This window comes from Rana temporaria, chromosome 5, assembly GCF_905171775.1.
Source record: "Rana temporaria chromosome 5, aRanTem1.1, whole genome shotgun sequence".
Classification (NCBI taxonomy): domain Eukaryota; kingdom Metazoa; phylum Chordata; class Amphibia; order Anura; family Ranidae; genus Rana; species Rana temporaria.
In genome coordinates, this window is record NC_053493.1 from 423,043,101 (window position 1) to 423,063,741 (window position 20,641).

At 44.8% G+C, this 20,641-nt stretch overlaps 1 protein-coding gene across 2 annotated transcripts in view; it reads right to left on the reverse strand.

Annotated features, from left to right (window-relative positions):
- Positions 1 to 1,274: 1,274 nt before the first annotated feature.
- Positions 1,275 to 20,641, reverse strand: part of LOC120941707 — a 30,582-nt gene continuing 11,215 nt past the window's right edge. The window contains exon 2 of one of the 2 annotated variants that reach the window (XM_040355294.1): positions 1,275 to 2,989. In XM_040355294.1, the coding sequence (XP_040211228.1) occupies positions 1,350 to 2,989 (1,640 nt within the window). In that variant the 3' untranslated portion in view covers positions 1,275 to 1,349. Of the gene's footprint in view, positions 2,990 to 17,413; positions 19,463 to 20,641 lie in introns of those variants that run through there. The other variant, XM_040355296.1, reaches the window with a different exon arrangement.

A 20,641-nucleotide genomic window follows, 5' to 3' on the forward strand; every position in this document is an offset into this window, starting at 1 on the left:
GCGTACAACACGTACGACCGCACTCTAAAGGGGAAGTTCTATTCGCCTTTGGGCTGCTTTAGCTGATTCCGTGTTAGTAAAAGACGATTTGCGCTTTTCTGTCGGTTACAGCGTGATGAATGTGCTTACTCCATTACGAACGCTAGTTTTACCAGAACGGGCGCTCCCGTCTCATAACTCGCTTCTGAGCATGCGCGGGTTTAAAACGTCGTTTTAGCCCACACATGATCGTTTTTTATAACCCGAAAAAAGACATCGTTTAAAATGACGTTAAAAAATGCAGCATGTTCGAAAGAAAAAATTGTCGTTTTTCAGAACCTAAAAAATGATGTGCAGCCCACACACCATCATTTTAACCACTTAAGACCCGGACCCAAATGCAGCTAAAGGACCTTGCCCCTTTTTGCGATTCAGCACTGCGTGGCTTTAACTGACAATTGCGCGGTCGTGCGATGTGAGTCCCAAACAAAATCGGCGTCCTTTTTTTCCCCACAAATAGAGCTTTCTTTTGGTGGTATTTGATCACCTCTGCGGTTTTTATTTTTTGCGCTATAAACAAAAATAGAGCGACAATTTTGAAAAAAATTGAATATTTTTTACTTTTTGCTACAATAAATATCCCCAAAAAAATATATATATATAAAAAATCCTAAGTTTAGGCCGATACGTATTCTTCTACCTATTTCAGGTAAAATAAAATCGCAATAAGCGTTTATCGGTTGGTTTGCGCAAAATTTATAGCGTTTACAAAATAGGGGATAGTTTTATTGCATTTTTATTAATAATTTTTTTTTTACTACTAATGGCGGCGATCAGTGATTTTTTTCGTGTCTGCGACATTATGGCGGACACTTCGGACAATTTAAAATGCATTGTTAACTGTGGAAATGACAGTTGCAGTTTGGGAGTTAACCACAGGGGGCGCTGAAGGAGTTATGTTTCACCTAATGTTTGTTTACAGGGGGGTGTGGCTGTAGGAGTGACATCATCGATTGTGTCCCCCTATAAAAGGGATCACACGATCGATGCAGCCGCCACAGTGAAGAACGGGGAAGCCGTGTTTACACGCGGCTCTCCCCGTTCTTCAGCTCCGGGGACTCCAGCGGCACGGAGCTTCGGACCGGAGCGCGGGAGCGCGCCGCGGGCACGCGCCCCCGACCCACAGCTGAATACATGTACAGGACGTACCTATACGTACATGTGCCCAGCCGTGCCATTCCGCTGACGTATATGTGCAGGAGGCGGTCCTTAAGTGGTTAAATGACGTTTTTCAAAAACAGCGGTTTTTTTTCATGCCGAAAAATGATCGTGTGTACGCGGCGTATGGAACACACTGGTACTGTTCTCTATCACATATAAAAATGGGTGAGATGGGAGGCATTGGAGAACTTCCTAATTAAACGAAACCATAATTGGAACCAACAATTTTTACAAGGACATCTTGTTTTATAGTTTTGCAAGAATAAAATGTCACCGATAAGTTCAAATTTTTTAATGTTTTCTTCCATTATGCAAATTCTCTCAAGGAATCCATCCTCTCCTTCCCGCTTCTCTTTTTCGATGAGCAGCTTCATGTAATCCACGGCAGACACCGGGTTTGGCTTTAGGGCGATCTCCTGGAGAAGTCTGAGGATCTCGGCAATCTCCTGAGTAAGTTCCAGTAACTCGTCCTTTGTTTTCCTCATGTCTTTATATATCTCTGAGAGAACATCTTCTAGAGTCATCACCTTCTTCTTCACTTTTTCATATTTTTCTTTCATTTCCAAATACGTTTTCTTCCTGGTTTCAACAAAAGTTTTCCAGTAAGACTTTTCTAAAAAGTGTCTTTTGGTGCCATGTTTACACACACGACAAATTCCCTTCCAATTAAAAACTTCACATAAATAAATCAGGAAGTCATCCTCCGCGGTGCAGTCTCGGTGACATGTGGAGTTGCACTCCCGGCAGTTGAGTGAGTATTCGGACGAGTCTACCTTTCTTATTACAGTTTCCGTCACTTCAGACTCAAAATTCCCGTTCTTTTCAACCTCCTCCTTGTTTTCATTCACAGCTTTCTGGATTTGCTCCAGCTCATGCTGTTTCCCGGTCACCCCCCGAATTTTTTGTACAAGTTCATCCAAAGCATTTCTTTTGGCTAGAACTTCCTTTGTTAAAGTTAAATCTTTACTGACTAATCCAGGCAAATATTGTACAAAAAACTCCCCAATGCTTTCCATTCCCACTTCCCACTGCATCTCCTGAGCCTTGTAGGCACGTTTGCCAACTTCACCAGGGCGGTTATTGGCGTACAGCATGCTGTTATTGACCATAAAATACACAGGTTTTCCATCTTTAGATTTTGCACAGGGAACATCAGCCTCAGTAATTGCTGAGAGAACTTCCGGTTCCTGGAAATCAGCGAAGGTTGTGAAGACGACTATATTATCTTTGATGTCATTACCAAAAATAGACAAAACTTTGTCATAGATGTACACCTGTGTTGGAGTTAACCGAGCCAAAGATGACTGAACCACAAAACAAATCGCATCAATTTCTGTGAATGTGCATTTAGTAAAAAATTCTCGTATCTCCTGCATGAATTTCTCTTCATGATCTATCCCTCTGGTGTCTCCGAACCCCGGAGTGTCAATGATGGTTATGGTGTACGGGATTCGGAAGCCATCTTCTTGGTGGATCTGGTACATGGTGACACTCGATGTTTGGCTGTGGGCTTGACTCTTCCCACTACTCTCCTCCATAAGCTGGATCCGGTGCTCATCCTTCCACTCCACACCAAAGATGTAGTTGATCATAGTGTTAATCAGGGTTGTTTTACCGGATCCCGTTTCACCGACCATCATGATCACTTTGTTCTGCAGCTTCAAATCCTCCATTTTCATCCTGTAAATAGTCAGAGGTCCAACCTTCTCTGTGCTGCTCGGGTATTTCTTTAGTTTCTCCAGTAGAGACCATTTATGTTCTTCTACCATAGAAAGGCCGCGTTCAGCATCTGTAAAATCAACATACACACAGTTATTGATATCTTTATATGATCACTATAACAATTCCCCAAACCCTGGATATCTTACAAGGGCAAAACCAGACAAATGATGGTGAGGTGAGCCAAGCCCTATCATCTTCTATACCCGGTTTTACCGAATAAGCAAAAACAAGCTCTTAAACCTATTTCCTTGTCGCAAACATCTATAGGTCAGCAGAAGTGCAGAATGTTAGGTCACCTGAGGCCAGGTGACAGTTGCACTCTGTAGGAGTCAGGAGTGCACCGCTAAGGTAGTGGACTGCTGCGGATGGAACTCTGGGAGGTTCAGGAAGGCAAATCCACTGGAGCACCAACACAAATCCCACTGGGAGCTAGAGCATAGATTCCCCAGGGCGCGGAGTCTAAGAGCCAGCAGAGCCTCTAGTGGTGAGGATGGACTGGCTCCAGTTTGCGGCCCCCAAGGTCTCCCAGCTCACGCTCACAGTAGACTACAAGAGAAAGAGGAAGGAAGCAGCAGCCCAGAACAACAAGGATAGTTGGGAGATTTGCCAAAAGGTCAGGGCAACAAGCAGATAGGAATAGTCAAAAGAACAGGCCAAAGGTCGGGGTATGAAGCAGACGAGGACAGTCAAGAACAAGCCAAAGTCGGTAAACAGGATCAGACGTAGGACACAGAGCAATGAGCACACTGGAGCAAAAACACACAATATTGATCAGCACGGCTGGCTTGCAGTGCACAGGTTAAAATAGAGTTCCCTGATAGGGCCTAGGGTGGAGCCATGCTAAGAGGAGAGATTACTTAAGCAGCCAAGTGAGAGTGGCTGGCCTCTTAATCTGAGCACATCGAGAGGTATGTCTTAACTGTTTGTGAGGGGAGCCTCTATTCTCTTCATATGCACAGTTCCTGGACAGGTGACTATATCGTCCACACCGACAGCCCTTTCCGATTTTCTTTGGGTTCGAGGTCCCTCCATAATGTGTTCTCCCTGGGGAAACCAGAGCCAGTTACTGCTTAACCTCATCCATTTCTTATTGCATAGAGGCAAAGGCCAATCGGCTAATGTAAAGCTACCTCTAGGGCCTTAAAGCAGAGTTTCACCCAGAAAAGTGAGTTCCACGTCCTTACCACCCTAACAATGAAAATCTCCCAATGCAGCTTAAAGGGGTTGTAAAGGTAAATGTTTTTTCACCTCAATGCATCCTATGCATTAAGATGAAAAAACATCGGACAATAATGCACCCCGCACCCCCCCCCCCGAGCCCCCATTTTACTTACATGACCCTTCGAAAGTCTCGTGCTCGCCCCCGTCATCCTCCTCGTTTTCTGAGTCTGGCCGTTGATTGGCTACACTGGATGGATTAAAAGCAGTGCAGCCATTGGCTCGCGCTGCTGTCAATCACATCCAATGACGCGGCACGCCGGGGAAGGGGCAGAGTGATAGTGAGCGGCTATAGCTGCCGGCTGCATCACGGGATCGTGCCCGCAGGAACTCAACACCATGCAAGCTCGCTCGCATGAAGGTGTTGAGTTCTTGCGGGGAGCCCAGAAGACCAGCTGCACAGTGGAGGTAAGTATAACATGTTTGTTATTTAAAAAAATAAATAAATTAACTTTACAACCCCTTTAAAGTGGAGTTCCACCCAGAATAGGAACTTCCACTAAACCGGTTCCTTCCCCCCCTCCGGTGTCACATTTGGCACCTTTCAGGGGGAGGGGGGAGCAGATTTTTGCTCTGACTTCCGGTGAAAGAGCACCACAAAATCCGCAGCAAACTATGCCATGTCCGGCCCCTTCTCCATCTCCCCCCCCCCACTGTCTTCTAAGAGACACACAGGTCCCAGAAGACAGCAAGGACCATTCAGAACACGCAGTGTGACTCACGCATGTGCAGTAGGAAAACGGGCTGTGAAGCCACAAAGGCTTCACTGCCTGATTCCCTTACTGAAGATGCCGGCGACTCTACCCGGGAACCGCGGAACGGGGCGGCTTTGAGTGAGGGCATCGCGGGCCACCTGGACAGGTAAGTGTCCTTATTTTTTTTTTGCAGGCGGAATACCGCTTTAAAGATCCTGCGTACACCCTTCTGGGTTACCACCATGGTGGCTCAATCGTCCACCTGCTCTCTGGCCACTGCGTCCACCACAATATCTGTCAGGTTGGGTTGGCACCTCACTCATTCTTGTAGGGCCCTACATACAGGCCCAGCAGCCACCCCACCTATGAACTGGTCCTATAACAGCTTGTCTGGGGCACCTATGTCAGCACACGTCTGATGGTCTTTCTTTTCCTACCACTTCCATAGCCTCTGCAGGCTCACAACAAAATGAGGTTCTCACCCTTTAAAGAACCGGTATCTCAGTTCAGTTCGGTCGGTGAGATATTCCCTCCAAAGAGGCCTTCCAGTATAGTGACTATTTGGGCCGGAGTAGACCTTTCCCCCTTGGGCAAAACCATTATGGTCACTGGCTGAAGAAGGAACCAATGAGCTGTTCCCGAAACGCATCCTGCCTCTATGACACACTTCCTGTCCACTTCCTGTTTGTGTTCCATGCTGGTTTTTGTCTCGCTTCCTCTGACATCATCCCCAGGATCCAGCACTATTGTGTTCCCTGAACATTCACAGCACAAGTTGGCTGTTATCTCGTGGACTTCCCTGGAATCTTTATCATCAGACTGGGACTGCCCTGCCACTGGAACATCTTCTGGACGCACTTACCTGCTACATGCCTGTTTCATCCACCATCTTGTAAGTGATTTTAACCCCTTTAGGGTATATTAAAAGTTTTATACTTCTGTACTTAGGCCTGCTGTGTATCTTCCTCCAATGAGAAAAAAATACAGCGGAACCTTGGATTATGAGCATAATGCGTTCCAGGAGAATGCTTGTAATCCAAAGCGCTCACATATCAAAGTGAGTTTCCTCATAGAAGTCAATGGAAACTAAAATAATTTGTTCCGCATTGACTTCTATGGCGGGTGGGGTGGGGGGCGCCGGAGAGCCTCGGAAACACTCAGGAACAGCTTGACTGAACTCGGAAAGGCTCGGGAACTGAGTATTTCCGAGTATTTCCGATCTCAATCCGAAGTTTCACTGTAAGTGGTACTGCACTTGCAAAGTGTATAATCTATATGTCTTTAGTAAATATATGCCATTGAGCAGGCTCAGGTTTTAAGCCCGCCCCTTCCACAAAATGTTACCCATAATTCACTGTGGCGCAATCTTTATGCCGCCTATTTTTCATCTGGCTGTCCAGGGCTGAACCCCCCCGGGAAAAAAATTATCTACAGCCCTGGGTGAGCACAGAATAGGTACATAAGTCTAATGCCGCGTACACACGACCGTTATTCATGTCATGAAAAAAAATAAAGTTTTTCTCAACGTGATTTGTCGTGATTCCTCTCAAGCCTGCCTTGCATACACACGTTCGTGAAAAAAAAATGCTCGAGCAAAGCGCTGTGACGTACAACACGTACGACGGCACTATAAAGGGGAAGTTCCATTCGAATGGCGCCACCCTTTGGGCTGCTTTTGCTAATTTCCCCGTCTCATAGCTTGCTTCTGAGCATGCGCTTTTTTCCCCCTTGTTAAAGATTAAACACGACTGTTTTTCACGACGTGAAAAAGAACAACGAGAAAAAAATAGAGCAGGTTCTAAAAAAAAATCGGGCATTTTTCTTGTCGAGAAAAATGCTCTGGAGCCTACACACGACCGTTTTTCACAACCAATTAAAAAAATGGCATCTTTTCTCGTCATGAAAAAATGTCGTGGGTACGCGGCATCACAGTTGGGTGTCGGTTGTCTAGTTTGACGCTTCTATCTGAAAGGCTAGAGTTCCCCCATAATATCAATGCATTATAAGGCTTGCTAGAGTTCCCCCATAATATCAATGCATTATAAGGCTTGCTAGAGTTCCCCCATAATATCAATGCATTATAAGGCTTGCTAGAGTTCCCCCATAGTAATTAATGCTTGTATGAAGATGTATCCTTGAGCTTCTAGGATTAGTTACACAGAAGCTAAGAACAACCTTACCAAATGTTATTTATGTACTGAGCAGAGAACGATAACAGAGGGAATAAGGTTTTAGCTGGTCACACAGAATATAGACTGCTATGTTTTACACACGTTGTATAAATTGTGACGAATATTACTTGTATAACCGAATTACTTAGCTATGATTGGCTAAGCCAAGGGTGTTCCTTTTCTTGTATGATTTGACTAGGTGCAAGTACGCACGAGAAATGAAGCCTAGTCTTGCATTCACCATATTGCTCTGTGTATGCTTGATTCGCCGATGCATGAGAGAACTCCATACATCCAGAAGTCTTAAAGCCCGGGTCTAGTTGAACCACCAATCTTACACTATCTTACACCAGAAATGGTGGTCAGGTAAGTAGCCAGTCTGACCACCAAGAGGCCCAAAAAATGTCTGAGCTGAATACAAATTACGAAGACCAGATTCTTCTCTTCATGCAATAAGAAGGTTTTATTTTCACAGATATGGAGAAGAGTTCAGACAATATGGAGGTTCGGAGTTCTTTCATCCATCGCACAGAAGTTTTATGCTTCGTACATTTCCATGTGCCGATCATTTGGGTGGTTCCAAAATATGAAAACATAATATTCTATCATGGATACCTAGAAGGAAAATTACAAATGCTAACCAAAATTACAACAATTTCAACAAGTTAACACCCATTTTTCAGCTTAAGATAGAATTATATATATATTATTTTTTTTTTTTTTTTTTTTTATACCACCTCAGCTTTTTACCAATTTCTAGAGACCGGCTCATGATTTGATGCTTCTTACGTCTCTATCTGAGGTTTGCATCATGTGTGGTATGTATTCTATACATAGTCTTTCTCTTTTTTTTTTTTTTTTTTTTTTTTTTTTTTTAAATATATAAATTTGTGTACATCTCAATATAGATACCGACCACCTGTGTGGGCGTCCGGGTCATGACCCCGCTGTTTTTCCCCCTGCGCCCCATATTGGCTGGTCGAAACTAGATTGGCCTATAACAAGAAGACACTTTTATGTATATTTTTTTTTTTTTTTTTTTTTTTTTTTTTTTAATTATGCCCACCCTCCCTACCCCTCATGGCTCCCAGGAATCACCCGTTTGTCCCATAGTAAAAAAAAACAGAAAACAAGCCGAACAAGAAAGAAACAGGAAGAGGACTTAGCCTCAGCTTTTCGGCTGAAGATAAACTAGGGAAAGGAATAATAAAGTTAGGAAACGGCCAAAGAGAGCAAAAGATATATGTATCCCTCTTTAGAGTGACAGAGGGAGGGATGACCATATTTGCACGACCCTTACATATATCTAGTATCAATCAAACCCTAACTCTTTCTGCGTAGCTCCATGTTTTTTTATATTCCTTCCATTTACCCCATTTCTCCCTATGTTCGCTATTTTTCTCTAAATACCTATCCTTTAGCTCTTCTAATCTATACGTTTCCTCCACCGCATCTATCCAACTCCAGATATGTGGGCTTTCCGTCTCCTGCCACTTCTTAGGTATTAGTCTCTTGGCTGCATTTAAGAGGTGGGGGAGTAGGGACTGCTTGTATTTTTTTACACCCTCTTGGCTGCCATGAAAGAGGACGACCCACGGGTCTTTCTTGATCTCCTCTCCCGTGATAATCTTTATTTGGCTCAGTATTGTGTCCCAATACGTTTGGATTTTAGGACATAGCCACCATAAATGGGCCATCGTACCTCTTTCTGGGCAGCCCCTCCAGCAGTTTGCGGTCTGACCTGCTTTAAATTTATTTGCTTTGTCCGGGGTGATATACCATCCCGAGAGGCACTTATAATTTGCTTCGGCTGTTCGTATATCTATTGCAGATGAGTGGGTTAATTGAGTGATCCTCTGAACAGTGTTAGTCCCCCTCGTGACCCCTAACTCTCTTTCCCATTTATCTATAAAGGGTGCTTCACCCTGAGTTCCTAACCTAACCAATAACCCATACAATTTGGTGATTGTGCCCTTAGAATTCTTAAATTTGCAAATTTTTTCGAGTGAAGTCAGCTCCCCCTCCGTCCGTAGAGGGCGGGGGAGGTGCCGCACAAAGTGAGTCAACTGGAGATAATGCCACCCATCCAGATTCCAATAGTCCGTTTTGGCCTTCAAATCTTCATAGGTCATTATCTCACCATTTTTAATAATATCCCCTAAGTGCACTGTGTCTCTCCTAATCCAGTTTCCTCCTATCTTTTTTTCCCCAGGTGGGAAATAAGGATTTTCTTTTAGATTCATTAAAGGGGAGTTAAATTTACCTTCTAATTGTGCCTGCGTCCTGTCCCACATTCTTAAAGTGTCCCGTGTTATATCGTGTGTTTTGTGATCTAGTGCTCTGTGTTGTGCAGGGATCCAGATGATGTTATTCAAATAATTATTTGTCAGCGCTTTCTCAATTTGCACCCACCTTTTATCTGTCCTGTCCCGAGCCCACTCTACCGCACGTGATAAGACAGCCGCCTTATAATAACTTTTGATATCCGGTACGGCCAGACCGCCGAGTGGCTTGCCCTGTTTTATTATGGAGAGGGATATTCTATGCTTTTTATTTTTCCAAACGTAATTTAGTAATAAGGTATTAAGGATTCTCAAAAATTGCTGAGGGAGAGCAATTGGGACTAATAAGAATTTATAGAGGATTTTAGGAACTACTACCATCTTCAACATGTTAATGCGTCCAATCCATGATATGGGTTTATTGATCGTTCTTTTTAGTTCACTCTTGATCTCGTTTAATAGGGGAATATAGTTTATTTTATACATCTTCTGTATTGTGTTGGCAAGTTTTATACCTAGATACTTAAGTTCTTTAGTCCATGGGAACTCGCATACTTCCTTGACTAAATGTACCTCCCTTTTATTTAAGTTAATGTTCAGAATTTCAGATTTGGTTACGTTAATTTTAAAGTTGGAGATGGCGCCGTATTGTTGCAGCACTCTGGAAAGCTTGGGGATAGATTTGACTGGGTTAGTTACATAAAATAGTATGTCATCGGCAAAGGCCGATAGTTTGTGTTCCTCCCCTTCTACTCTCACTCCATTGATGTCTGGGTCATTACGAATAGTAGCCAATAGCGGCTCTAGGGATAGAATAAAGAGGAGGGGAGACAATGGGCACCCCTGTCTCGTCCCGTTTTTCATCTCGAAAGGTTCCGATAATATGCCATTAATTTTTATTTGCGCAGTAGGGAGGTGGTATAATGTTTTAATCCAGCGGGACATCCTGCTTCCTATTCCCATGGCAGTGAGGGTTTCCATCATGAGCCCCCAGTCTACCCTGTCGAATGCTTTTTCAGCATCAACTGACAGGAATAGACCTGGGGGCTCATTCTGCCTTATAGTCTGGAGCAGAAGAATTGCCCTTAGGCTGTTATCTTTGCCCTCTCTGTTAGGCACAAAGCCTACCTGGTCGGGGTGCACCAATAGGTGCATGACCCCTTTCAGGCGGCCCGCCAGAATTTTTGCAAAAATTTTGATGTCTGTGTTTAACAGAGAGATAGGCCTGTATCCCGAACAGAGAGAGCTATCCTTGCCTTCCTTCAAGATTATTGCAACCACAGCTGCTATAGCTCCGCTGCTCGTTTCAAATTCCGATCCCAATCCATTAAAATACTTACACAGCCTCGGTATCAGGATGTTACTAAATCTCTTATAATAAAAGGTGGAAAACCCGTCCGGACCCGGGCTCTTTCCACCAGTGGTGGAATTTATGGCCCTTTTTATTTCTTCCTCGGTTATGGGGCGATCCATGGTCAAGCTTTCCACCTCCTCTAATCTGGGAAGTCCTGCATTATCAAGAAACTCTCGGGTCTTCTCCTCCCTTTCCCCTACCTGCCGACCTGGGTGTTTTATTGTATATAGGTCCTCGTAATATTTTTTGAATGTGTCCGCGATTTCGCAGGTTGCGTGAACCAATTTCCCGTCTTTACCTTTAATTTTCTCAATATAATTCCTAGCTTTCTTTTTTTGAGCCATTTTAGCTAAAAGTTTGCTTGGTTTGTTTCCCCATATATACCTCTCTTTGGAAATGCAGTTAAGTTTATACCTTGCTTCTTGTTCCATGATCTCCTTGAGTGCGTCTCTTTTTAGAACTAAATTTTGGTAAGTCACTTTTGATCTCAGCGCTTTGTGTTCGTGTTCCAGAGTCTCTATCTCTTTCCTCAGAGTGATAGCTTTGCTTTTTCTCTCTTTTTTTTTTCTTGCGCCCTCAGCAATTAAGATCCCTCTAATAAAGGCTTTGTGCGTCTCCCAGAGGGTTGCGCTGGTAATCCCCTCTGTGTCATTCGTGAGGAAGAATTGTTTTAATTCAGCCTCCACCCTACTTCCCCCTCCTTCATCGTGGATCAGGCTATCATCCAGGCGCCACGTCGGCCGCTGTCTCCTTTGTGTGGTTAATGAAATTTTCATAGAGACAGGAGCATGGTCCGATACAGTCATAATTCCAATTTCTGTCTCCGTAATAACGTCAATCAACCTGTGGTCCGCCAGGATGTAGTCGATCCTGGAGTACGTTCCGTGGGGGGGGGAGAAAAATGTGTAGTCATGTTCATTTGGATGGTTAATCCGCCAGATATCTACTAGTTGACATTCCTGGAGCTTGTGTTTGATTCTCTGTAGATGTGCATTTTTTGTCTCCCTCCCACGGAACGTACTATCTTCTGTTGGATTCAAAACAAAGTTTAAATCGCCCATCAGGATTATAAATCCCTCGGCAAAGTTGTTCAATTTCCCCAGAGTTTTATTTAGATATTGGGTTGGGTGTGCATTAGGGGCGTATATATTGGCTAAGGTGTAAATAATATTTTCAATCCTTATTTTGAGGAACAAGAATCTCCCATCTGGGTCAGTCATCCTTGCCTCCAAGGTAAACCCGAACCCTCTTGTAAACCCAATTGCAACTCCCCTTGCGCGTTTTGAGATGGAGTCACTGTAGAACCAATTAGGGTATGCCGGGGAGTAAAGCTTGATGTTAGCATCCAGGGTCAAGTGAGATTCTTGAATAAACACTACATCCGCTCTTAGTTGTTCAATCTCAGCTAAGACCTTTAGTCTTTTACCTACTGAGTTTAATCCCTTTACATTATAGGATAAAAATTTTACATCTGTCATTTCCAATAACTAAGTCCCCTCCTTGAACAAATGAGACTTTTCAGGATGATCCCTGGGAGCCATAATCCCCTTCCCACCCCCCTCCCCCCCCCTCCCCCCCCCTACCCAGGCCAAATCATCGCCCCTGAACCGTAGGGATCCTTGGTATCCCCTACCCATCGGTTCTTGTGAATGAGGTGTGACACCCCACGCCCCTCCCTCCTGTTCTCACAGGACTAGATCTTATGTGGGAGGGGTTACGGATCTGCCCTCCTTTTGCCCTTCTTTATTCACCCCCCAACCCTCCCTCCCTCCCCCCCCCATCCCGTCGAGTCGCCATGCTCACAGCCGCCGCTATGGGCGGGCTGTTAACTAACCACTATTCAACCCATCCTGGTAGTTCTATGACCGGCATGTCCAATTTACGACAGAATCCTGCAAGTTCCTCTGGAAATATTAATTTAGCTGACACTCCCTCTTTGTGACCTATCAAGCAGGCCGGAAAGCCCCATTGGTAGTTTATGTTAAGTTGGCGCATCTGTTCCAAGAGAGGTTTTAGGTGTCTTCTTCTGGCCAGGGTTTCCCAGGCCAGATCCGTGAAGATCTGGATCTCCCTGTCATCATAGGATAAGGGAGGTTTTCTTCTCAATTTTGTCCAAATTCTCTCTTTGTCTTCAAAATGTCTAAACCTCACAATTATGTCCCTGTGCCAATTCCCTCCTCCCTCCTTCCTTCTCCCCACACAATGGACCCGTTCTATTTTGAGGGGACCTTCCGAGGCATTATCAAGGAGGGGGAGGAACAAATCATCGAGAATTTTCCTCAGGTCTTCGCCCTTCTCCTCCTTGACAGAGCGCAATCTTAGATTTTGCCTTCTATTGCGGTTCTCTTGATCCTCGAGACGATATTGCAGCCATCTCTGATTTTGTTTCATGGCCAGATGTTGAATTTTCAATTCATTTAAATCCCGGTCCTGTTTTTCTATTTTTTTCTCGGCTTCCTCTACCCGTTCCAAAATGTGAAATAAGTCCGTTCTCAATGTACTGATTTCCTCTTTTATAACGTTCTCCAATCCCTTTAACATTGCCGCCATTTCACCCGTGGTTGGAATGTGAGAGTCAAAGCTATGTTCTTCCACTTGGCTAACTACATGCTCCAACTCTGTTAAGGTGTCTGCTATTGGGGTTGTTTCCCCCCCTCCTCCCTTTTTGTTTACCCCCGTTTTTTCTGTTTTTTTAATTGGGCCTGGGCTCTTTGAGCTCCCGCCCGATGTCATGTAGTGTCTAATCGTAGTGGGGGAGGGGATATCCTTTGGGGCTTTCGAAGCAGCCCCCCTTGTTGATTTATTCATTATATGTTTCTTTGTCGCTCTAATACGTTTCCCCAGTTTGAGCAGTAAGTGAGGGGCCTAGCACCACCCTCCCTTTTTTTCAAAACAGCGCAGTTTTTGTTGCTCACTGAGGCATGAGTTCCTAAGGGTAAGAGAGGTTGGTTTTTTTTTTTTTTTTTTTCTGCCCAATGGGCCAGGCCGAACCCGGGGGGTAAAACTTTGCAGGTGCCTCTGCTGATGCCTCCGTTCAGCCCCCCCGTATTTTGGCAGCCCCTTACGAGGGTGGGAACAGAAGTCTCTTGAGAAACTGACACGTTTGCACCTAGCACCCGCGTGTTTTTTTTTTTTTGGTTAATAGTCAGCCTTATTATTTATAGTTGAGACAGTTTACATAGAGTCCCCTGATGTTCGCACCCATACTCCAGGGCAACTCCCCTTACCAAATTAATTATGGTTTGCGGGGTTAGGTAATGTCTCTGGGATGACATATACTCTTCCGCACTCCCACCCAAATCAATATCCACAATGTTTAAGCTGAGGCCCCATAAGCCTATGGGCTATATATACTTGAGTTCACGTATAATTAAATATGAGGTGAAAAAACAGTGAAAATACTGGTGCGGTACAACGTTCCTGCTAATGCCCCTGTTATGCTATGCAAAATATAAGCAGTTACTCAGTTCATCCTTATTATTAATTACTTCCACACATTAGCAATATGCAGATACAGGGGCACTGGGAATAAAGTTAATTCACAGCGTTGTTAATACCTGTCCCCAGCCTTCAGGGCATTGGTCCTTGCTCCATGGATTTCACTGATCTGGTCTTATGGGGAGAGATAGAAAAAACAGGATCCATATTACCTTTTGGTTTCCCGTCCAATAGGGTGATCTGTACTCACTACCGACAAGTGGGGGGGGGATGGGCAGCAGGCAGGAGTGCTGCAAGTGGAAGCTTTCTGTATGCAACCCGTCCCGTGCCTTATCTGTTGTCTCCCGGGGAGGCACGGGGGGGCCGGAGAGTGCGGGCTATCAGATGGCGGCGGAAGCTGGTCTTTTCCGCTGTAGGAGGGCTAGCCCCGCGGTGAGTTCCCTCACTGCAGCGCGATCGCTGCCACTGGAGCACCGCCGGGTCTAGGTCCCTCCATCCTCCTCCGGGTCAGATCCGTACATGGGCCGCCGCTCCCTCAGACGTGCGTGCTTCACGCGCACCACGTCATCATCTGTGATCCCCCAGAATTATATATATATTATATAATGTTTATACCGCAAATCAAAATGTTTTTCATTATACCACATCAATAAAAAAAAAATTGTTACAGCACTCAGTTATGGTTAAATGTTACATGTTAGATATGACCGTGTACTCCACAATATTTCTAGGGGTCTACACAACAAAACTCTTCTCTCTTATTCTGTATAATAGGCGGGAAGCTGGCTGAGCTCTAAGCAGGATATATAAGTAGCTTAGTGTAGATATAAAAACAAATTGCAAATAAATAATTTGTCTTTCTGATACAAAGAAGCAAAAGTCCCTTTCTATAATGTCTGACATAAAAATAAATGGTTGCGTTTATATAATATATTATATTGCCTCTCAAGTTTTACATGTGCTTGAGGGTAGAAGCTTTGCAAGTTACAAATTCTACCTCAGTATGCTTCCCTTATGCTGGTGGTCAGTGTGCCTTTGTACCCTAGTAGTCAGTGTGCCCCCTTTCCCTGGTGGTCAGTGTGCCCCTTACCCTGGTGGTCAGTATGCCCCCCATACCCTGGTGGTCAATGTGCCTCCTTACCTTGGTGGTCAGTGTGCCCCCATACCCTGGTGATCAGTGTGCCCCCATATCCTGATAGTCAGTATGCCCTCCCCTGGTGGTCAGTGTGCCCCCGTACCCTGGTAGTCAGTGTTCCCCCTTACCCTGGTGGTCAGTGTGCCCCCTTACCCTGATGGTCAGTGTGCCCCTTTACCCTGGTGGTCATTGTGCCCCCATACCCTGGTGGTCAATGTGCCTCCTTACCTTGGTGGTCAGTGTGCCCCCATACCCTGGTGGTCAGTGTGCCCCCATACCCTGGTGATCAGTGTGCCCCCATACCCTGGTGATCAGTGTGCCCCCATACCCTGGTGATCAGTGTGCCCCCATACCCTGGTGATCAGTGTGCCCCCATACCCTGGTGATCAGTGTGCCCCCATACCCTGGTGATCAGTGTGCCCCCATACCCTGGTGGTCAGTGTGCCTCCTTACCTTGGTGATCAGTGTGTCCTCATACCCTGGTGATCAGTGTGCCCCCATACCCTGATAGTCAGTGTACCCCATACCCTGGTGGTCAGTGTGTCACCATACCCTGTTGGTCAGTGTATCCCATACCCTGGTGGTCAGTGTACACCATATCCTGGTGGTCAGTTTGCCCCTTACTCTGGTGGTCAGCAGAATATTACCATGGTTGGTGGTATGTGATTGGTGCAATTTATGATCGTGTGACATTGATCGCCTCTGCATGGTACTTGTGTATCTTACTCCATAGGGAGCCCATGTGTTCCATCAATTGCCATTCTAATGGATCATTACTGATCAGTAAAAATCTCCTTGGTAGCTCTAAACTTTTACTTAATGCAAGCACAGAGCAAAGTGTATACATTGTATATTTCCAGAACAGTTTAAATAAATTATCTATGAATTCCCCCTTATTTTTATCAAAATACAGGATTTATATAATGCCAACAGTTTGCGCAGCGCTTTACAACATGAGGGCAGACATTACAGTTACAATACAAAAATCATAATAGAAGGAATCAGAGGGCCCTGATCCTGAGAGCTTACAATCTAAGAGGGGGGGGGTCAAGTGATAAAAAAGGTAAGAACTGTGGGGGATGGTTTGATGGAGAAAGTAAATGTACAGTTGTTAGGTGGGGACAGGGTAGACTTCTCTGAAGAGAAGAAGTTTCAGGGATCTCCTAAAAGTGGATAAAGTCAGAGATAGTTGGACAGATTGGAGTAGGGAGTTCCATAAGATGGAAGATGCTCTGGAGAAGTCCTGGAGACAAGTATGGGAGCAGGCGATGAGACAGCTAGAGAGCAGGAGATCTTGGGAGGAACAAAGAGAATGATTTGGTTGATATTCTGAGACTAGGTCAGTGACGTTATGGATGGCTTTGTAAGGTATTGTTCGTATTTTGATATTAATTTGTTGGGTGAGCGGAAGTGAATAAAGGGATTGGCAGAGAGGGGTGGAAGATACTGAATGGAGACCAGTGGAGGGATTGGAGGAGAGGGGTGGAAGATACTGATAGGAGACCAATGAAGGGATTGGCGGAGAGGGGTGGAAGATACTGAAAGGAGACCAATGGAGGGATTGGGGGAGAGGGGTGGAAGATACTGAATGGAGACCAATGAAGGGATTGGCAGAGAGGGGTGGAAGATACTGAAAGGAGACCAATGGAGGGATTGGGGGAGAGGGGTGGAAGATACTGAATGGAGACCAATGGAGAGATTGGCGGAGAGGGGTGGAAGATACTGAATGGAGACCAATGGAGAGATTGGCGGAGAGGTGTGGCAGATACTGAATGGAGACCAATGGAGAGATTGAGGGAGAAGGGTGGAAGATACTAAATGGAGACCAATGGAGAGATTGGTGGAGAGGTGTGGCAGATACTGTATGGAGACCAATGGAGAGATTGGGGAGAGGGGTGGAAGATACTGAAAGGAGACCAATGGAGGGATTAGCGGAGAGGGGTGGAAGATGCTGAATGGAGACCAGTGGAGGGATTGGCGGAGAGGGGTGGAAGATACTGAATGGAGACCAATGGAGGGATTGGCGGAGAGGGGTGGAAGATGCTGAATGGAGATCAATGGAGGGATTGGCAGAGAGGGGTGGAAGATACTGAATGGAGACCAGTGGAGGGATTGGCGGAGAGGGGTGGAAGATCCTGAATGGAGACCAGTGGAGGGATTGGCAGAGAGGGGTGGAGGACACTGAATGGAGACCAGTGGAAGGATTAGCGGAGAGGGGTGGAGGAAACTGAGCAGTTGGTAAGGTGGATGGCAGCAGCATTCATGATGGACTGAATGGTGAATACTTGGATTAGCCAAATGATGATAAATTATCTTCTAGACACAACAATGCTTTCCTTTCAAAATCGGATAAAACTGTTCTTTAGTGATTGAAGAACATCAGATATAATTTCATTGGCTCCAACATCGCGATAGCAGGAAGTTCTATAATTACTGAAATTCCAAATGGGCCTGTCTATGTATTCACTAATTATCACATACTCTATGGTATGGAGGAGGAAAAAAGGAAAAACAGTGAGTAGCCTGAGGAACACTCGGGTAATGTTCTCTATCATATATAAAAATGGGTGAGATGGGAGGCATTGGAGAACTTCTTAATCAAACAAAACAATAATTGGGACCAACAAGATTTACAATGGCACCTTGTTTTTTTTTTTTTCAGTTTGGCCGTTTGCCAGATGAAATTTTACTGATATTTTCAAATTTTTTAATGTTTCCCTCCATTATTTTAATTCTCTCAAGGAATCCAGCCTTTCCTTCCCGCTTCTCTTTTTCGATGAGCAGCTTCATGTAATCCACGGCAGACACCGGGTTTGGTTTTAAGGCGATCTCCTGGAGAAGTTTGAGGATCTCGGCAATCTCCTGAGTAATTTTTAGTAACTCGTCCTCTTTCTTCGTAATGTCTTTCTTTATCTCTGAGAGAACATCTTCCAGAGTCATCTCCTTCTTCTTCGCGTTTTCATATTTTTCTTTAATATCAAAATACGTTTCCTTCCTGGTTTCAACAAAAGTTTTCCAGCAAGACTTTTCTAAAAAGTGTCTTTTGGTGCCATGTTTACACACACGACAAATTCCCTTCCAATTAAAAGCTCCACATAAATAAACCAGGAAGTCAGCGAACGCGTTGCAGTCTTGGTGACATGTAGAGCTGCAATTCCGGCAGTTGACTGAGTATTCGGACGAGTCTACCTTTCTTTTTACAGTTTCCGTCACTTCATACTCATAATCCCTGTTCTTTTCAACCTCCGCCCTGTGTTCATTCAGAATTCTCTCGGTTTGCTCCAATTCATGTTGTTTCCCGGTCACCTCCTCAAATTTTTGGACAAGTCCATCCAAACTCACCTCCAAAGCATTTCTTTTTGCTAGAACTTCCTTTGTTAAAGTTAAATCTTTACTGGCTAATTCAGGCAAATATTGTAAAAAAAACTTCTCAATGCTTTCCATTCCCACTTCCCACTGCATCTCCTGAGCCTTGCAGGCACGTTTGCCAACTTCACCAGGGCGGTTATTAGCGTACAGCATGCTGTTATTGACCATAAAATACACAGGTTTTCCATCTTTAGATTTTGCGCAGGGAACATCAGCCTCAGTAATTGCTGAGAGAACGTTGGGTTCCTCAAAATCAGCGAAAGTTGTGAAGAAGACTATATTATCCTTGATGTCTTTCCCAAAAATGGATAAAATGTTGTCATAGATGTACACCTGGGTTGGAGTTAACCGAGCCAAAGATGACTGAACCACGAAACAAATCGCATCAATTTCTGTGAATTTGCATTTAGAAAAAAATTCTCGTATCTTCTTCATGATTTTCTCATCATGATCTATCCCTCTGGTGTCTCCGAACCCCGGAGTGTCAATGATGGTTATGGTGTACGGGATTCGGAAGCCATCTTCTTGGTGGATCTGGTACAAGGCAACACTCAATGTTTGGCTGTGGGCTTGACTCTTCCCACTACTCTCCTCAATTAGCTTGATCCGGTGATCATCCTTCCACTCCACACCAAAGATGTAGTTGACCATAGTGTTAATCAGGGTTGTTTTACCGGATCCAGTTTCACCGACCATCATGATCACTTTACTTTTCTTATTGAGCTGCACTGTTTTAAATTTGCATATACTCTGCTGCTCTATTTTTCTCTTGTAAATAGTCAGAGGTCCAACCTTCTCTGTGCTGCTTGTGTATTTGTTCAGTTTCTCCAGTAGAGACCCTTTACGATCTTCTACCATAGAAAGGCCGCGTTCAGTTCCTACAAAATCCACATACACACAGTTATTAATATCTTTATATGATCACTATAATCATCAAAACACTGAATATCATACAAGGGCACAAGCAGACAGGTTTTGGTGAGATGGGCTAAGCCCTATCACGTTCTATACACTGTTTTACTGGTTCAGGAGGGGGCGCTCTCTCGTCCCCCCCTCTTTTCCTGCGGCCTGCCAGGTTGCGTGCTCAGATAATGGTCTGGTATGGATTTTGGGGGGGAGCCCGACGCCATTTTTTTATTTTGGTGCGGGGTTCCCCTTAAAATCCATACCAGAACTGAAGAGTCTGGTATGGATTTTGAGGGGGACCCCTACTCCATTTTTTTTTTAATTTGGCACAGGGTTCCCCTTAATATCCATACCAGACCTGAAGTGCCTGGTAATGGAATTTGGGGGGACCCCCACACATTTTTTTTTATTTTGGTTCGGGGTTTCCCTTAATATTCATATCAGACCCAAAGGGCCTGGTAATGGACTGGGGGGGATCCATGCCGTTTTTTTCAATGACTTTTATCTGTATTGCTGGAATGCTGGGACCCGACAATTCACAAATAGACACAGAGGCAGCTCTAGGCTTTGTGAGGCCTTAGGCAAAACTTGACATGGGGCCCAACTCTCACCCCCATGATGGGAAAATTAATTCAAAGACAAGAGCCATTTTCCCCACAACCCTGGCTGGTGGTTGTGGGGGTCTGCGGGCAGGGGGGCTTATCGAAATCTGGAAGCCCCCTTTAACAAGGCGACCCCAGATCCTGCTCTTTAATAACTAAGGGGCGGGGCCATCTGGAGATGTCACCTGGTGAACCCGCCCCCTTGTGACGTCATTGACCGAGGGCATACTGGGTCATTAACGTCACAAGGGGTGGGGTCACAGATATTCACTGGTTAGGGATGCTGGCGGCTCCTGAGTCAGGGCTCTTAACGCTGCCTGAGCACAGCAACATTAAGGTCCCCTGTCCCTCAAAACTGGGGTAATGTAGTCCATGTAATAAACGGATTCAAAATTCATAAGTAGGGATCCAGTGCACTTCCACATGAAGGGTGCTGATACAAATCCGTCACCAGTAGCAGAGATACATACTGACTCTTATCCAAAAGGTGGAGCACTTAATCAAAAGCAGTCAAAAGCACTTTATGGTAATCAACTCCAGCTCTTCACA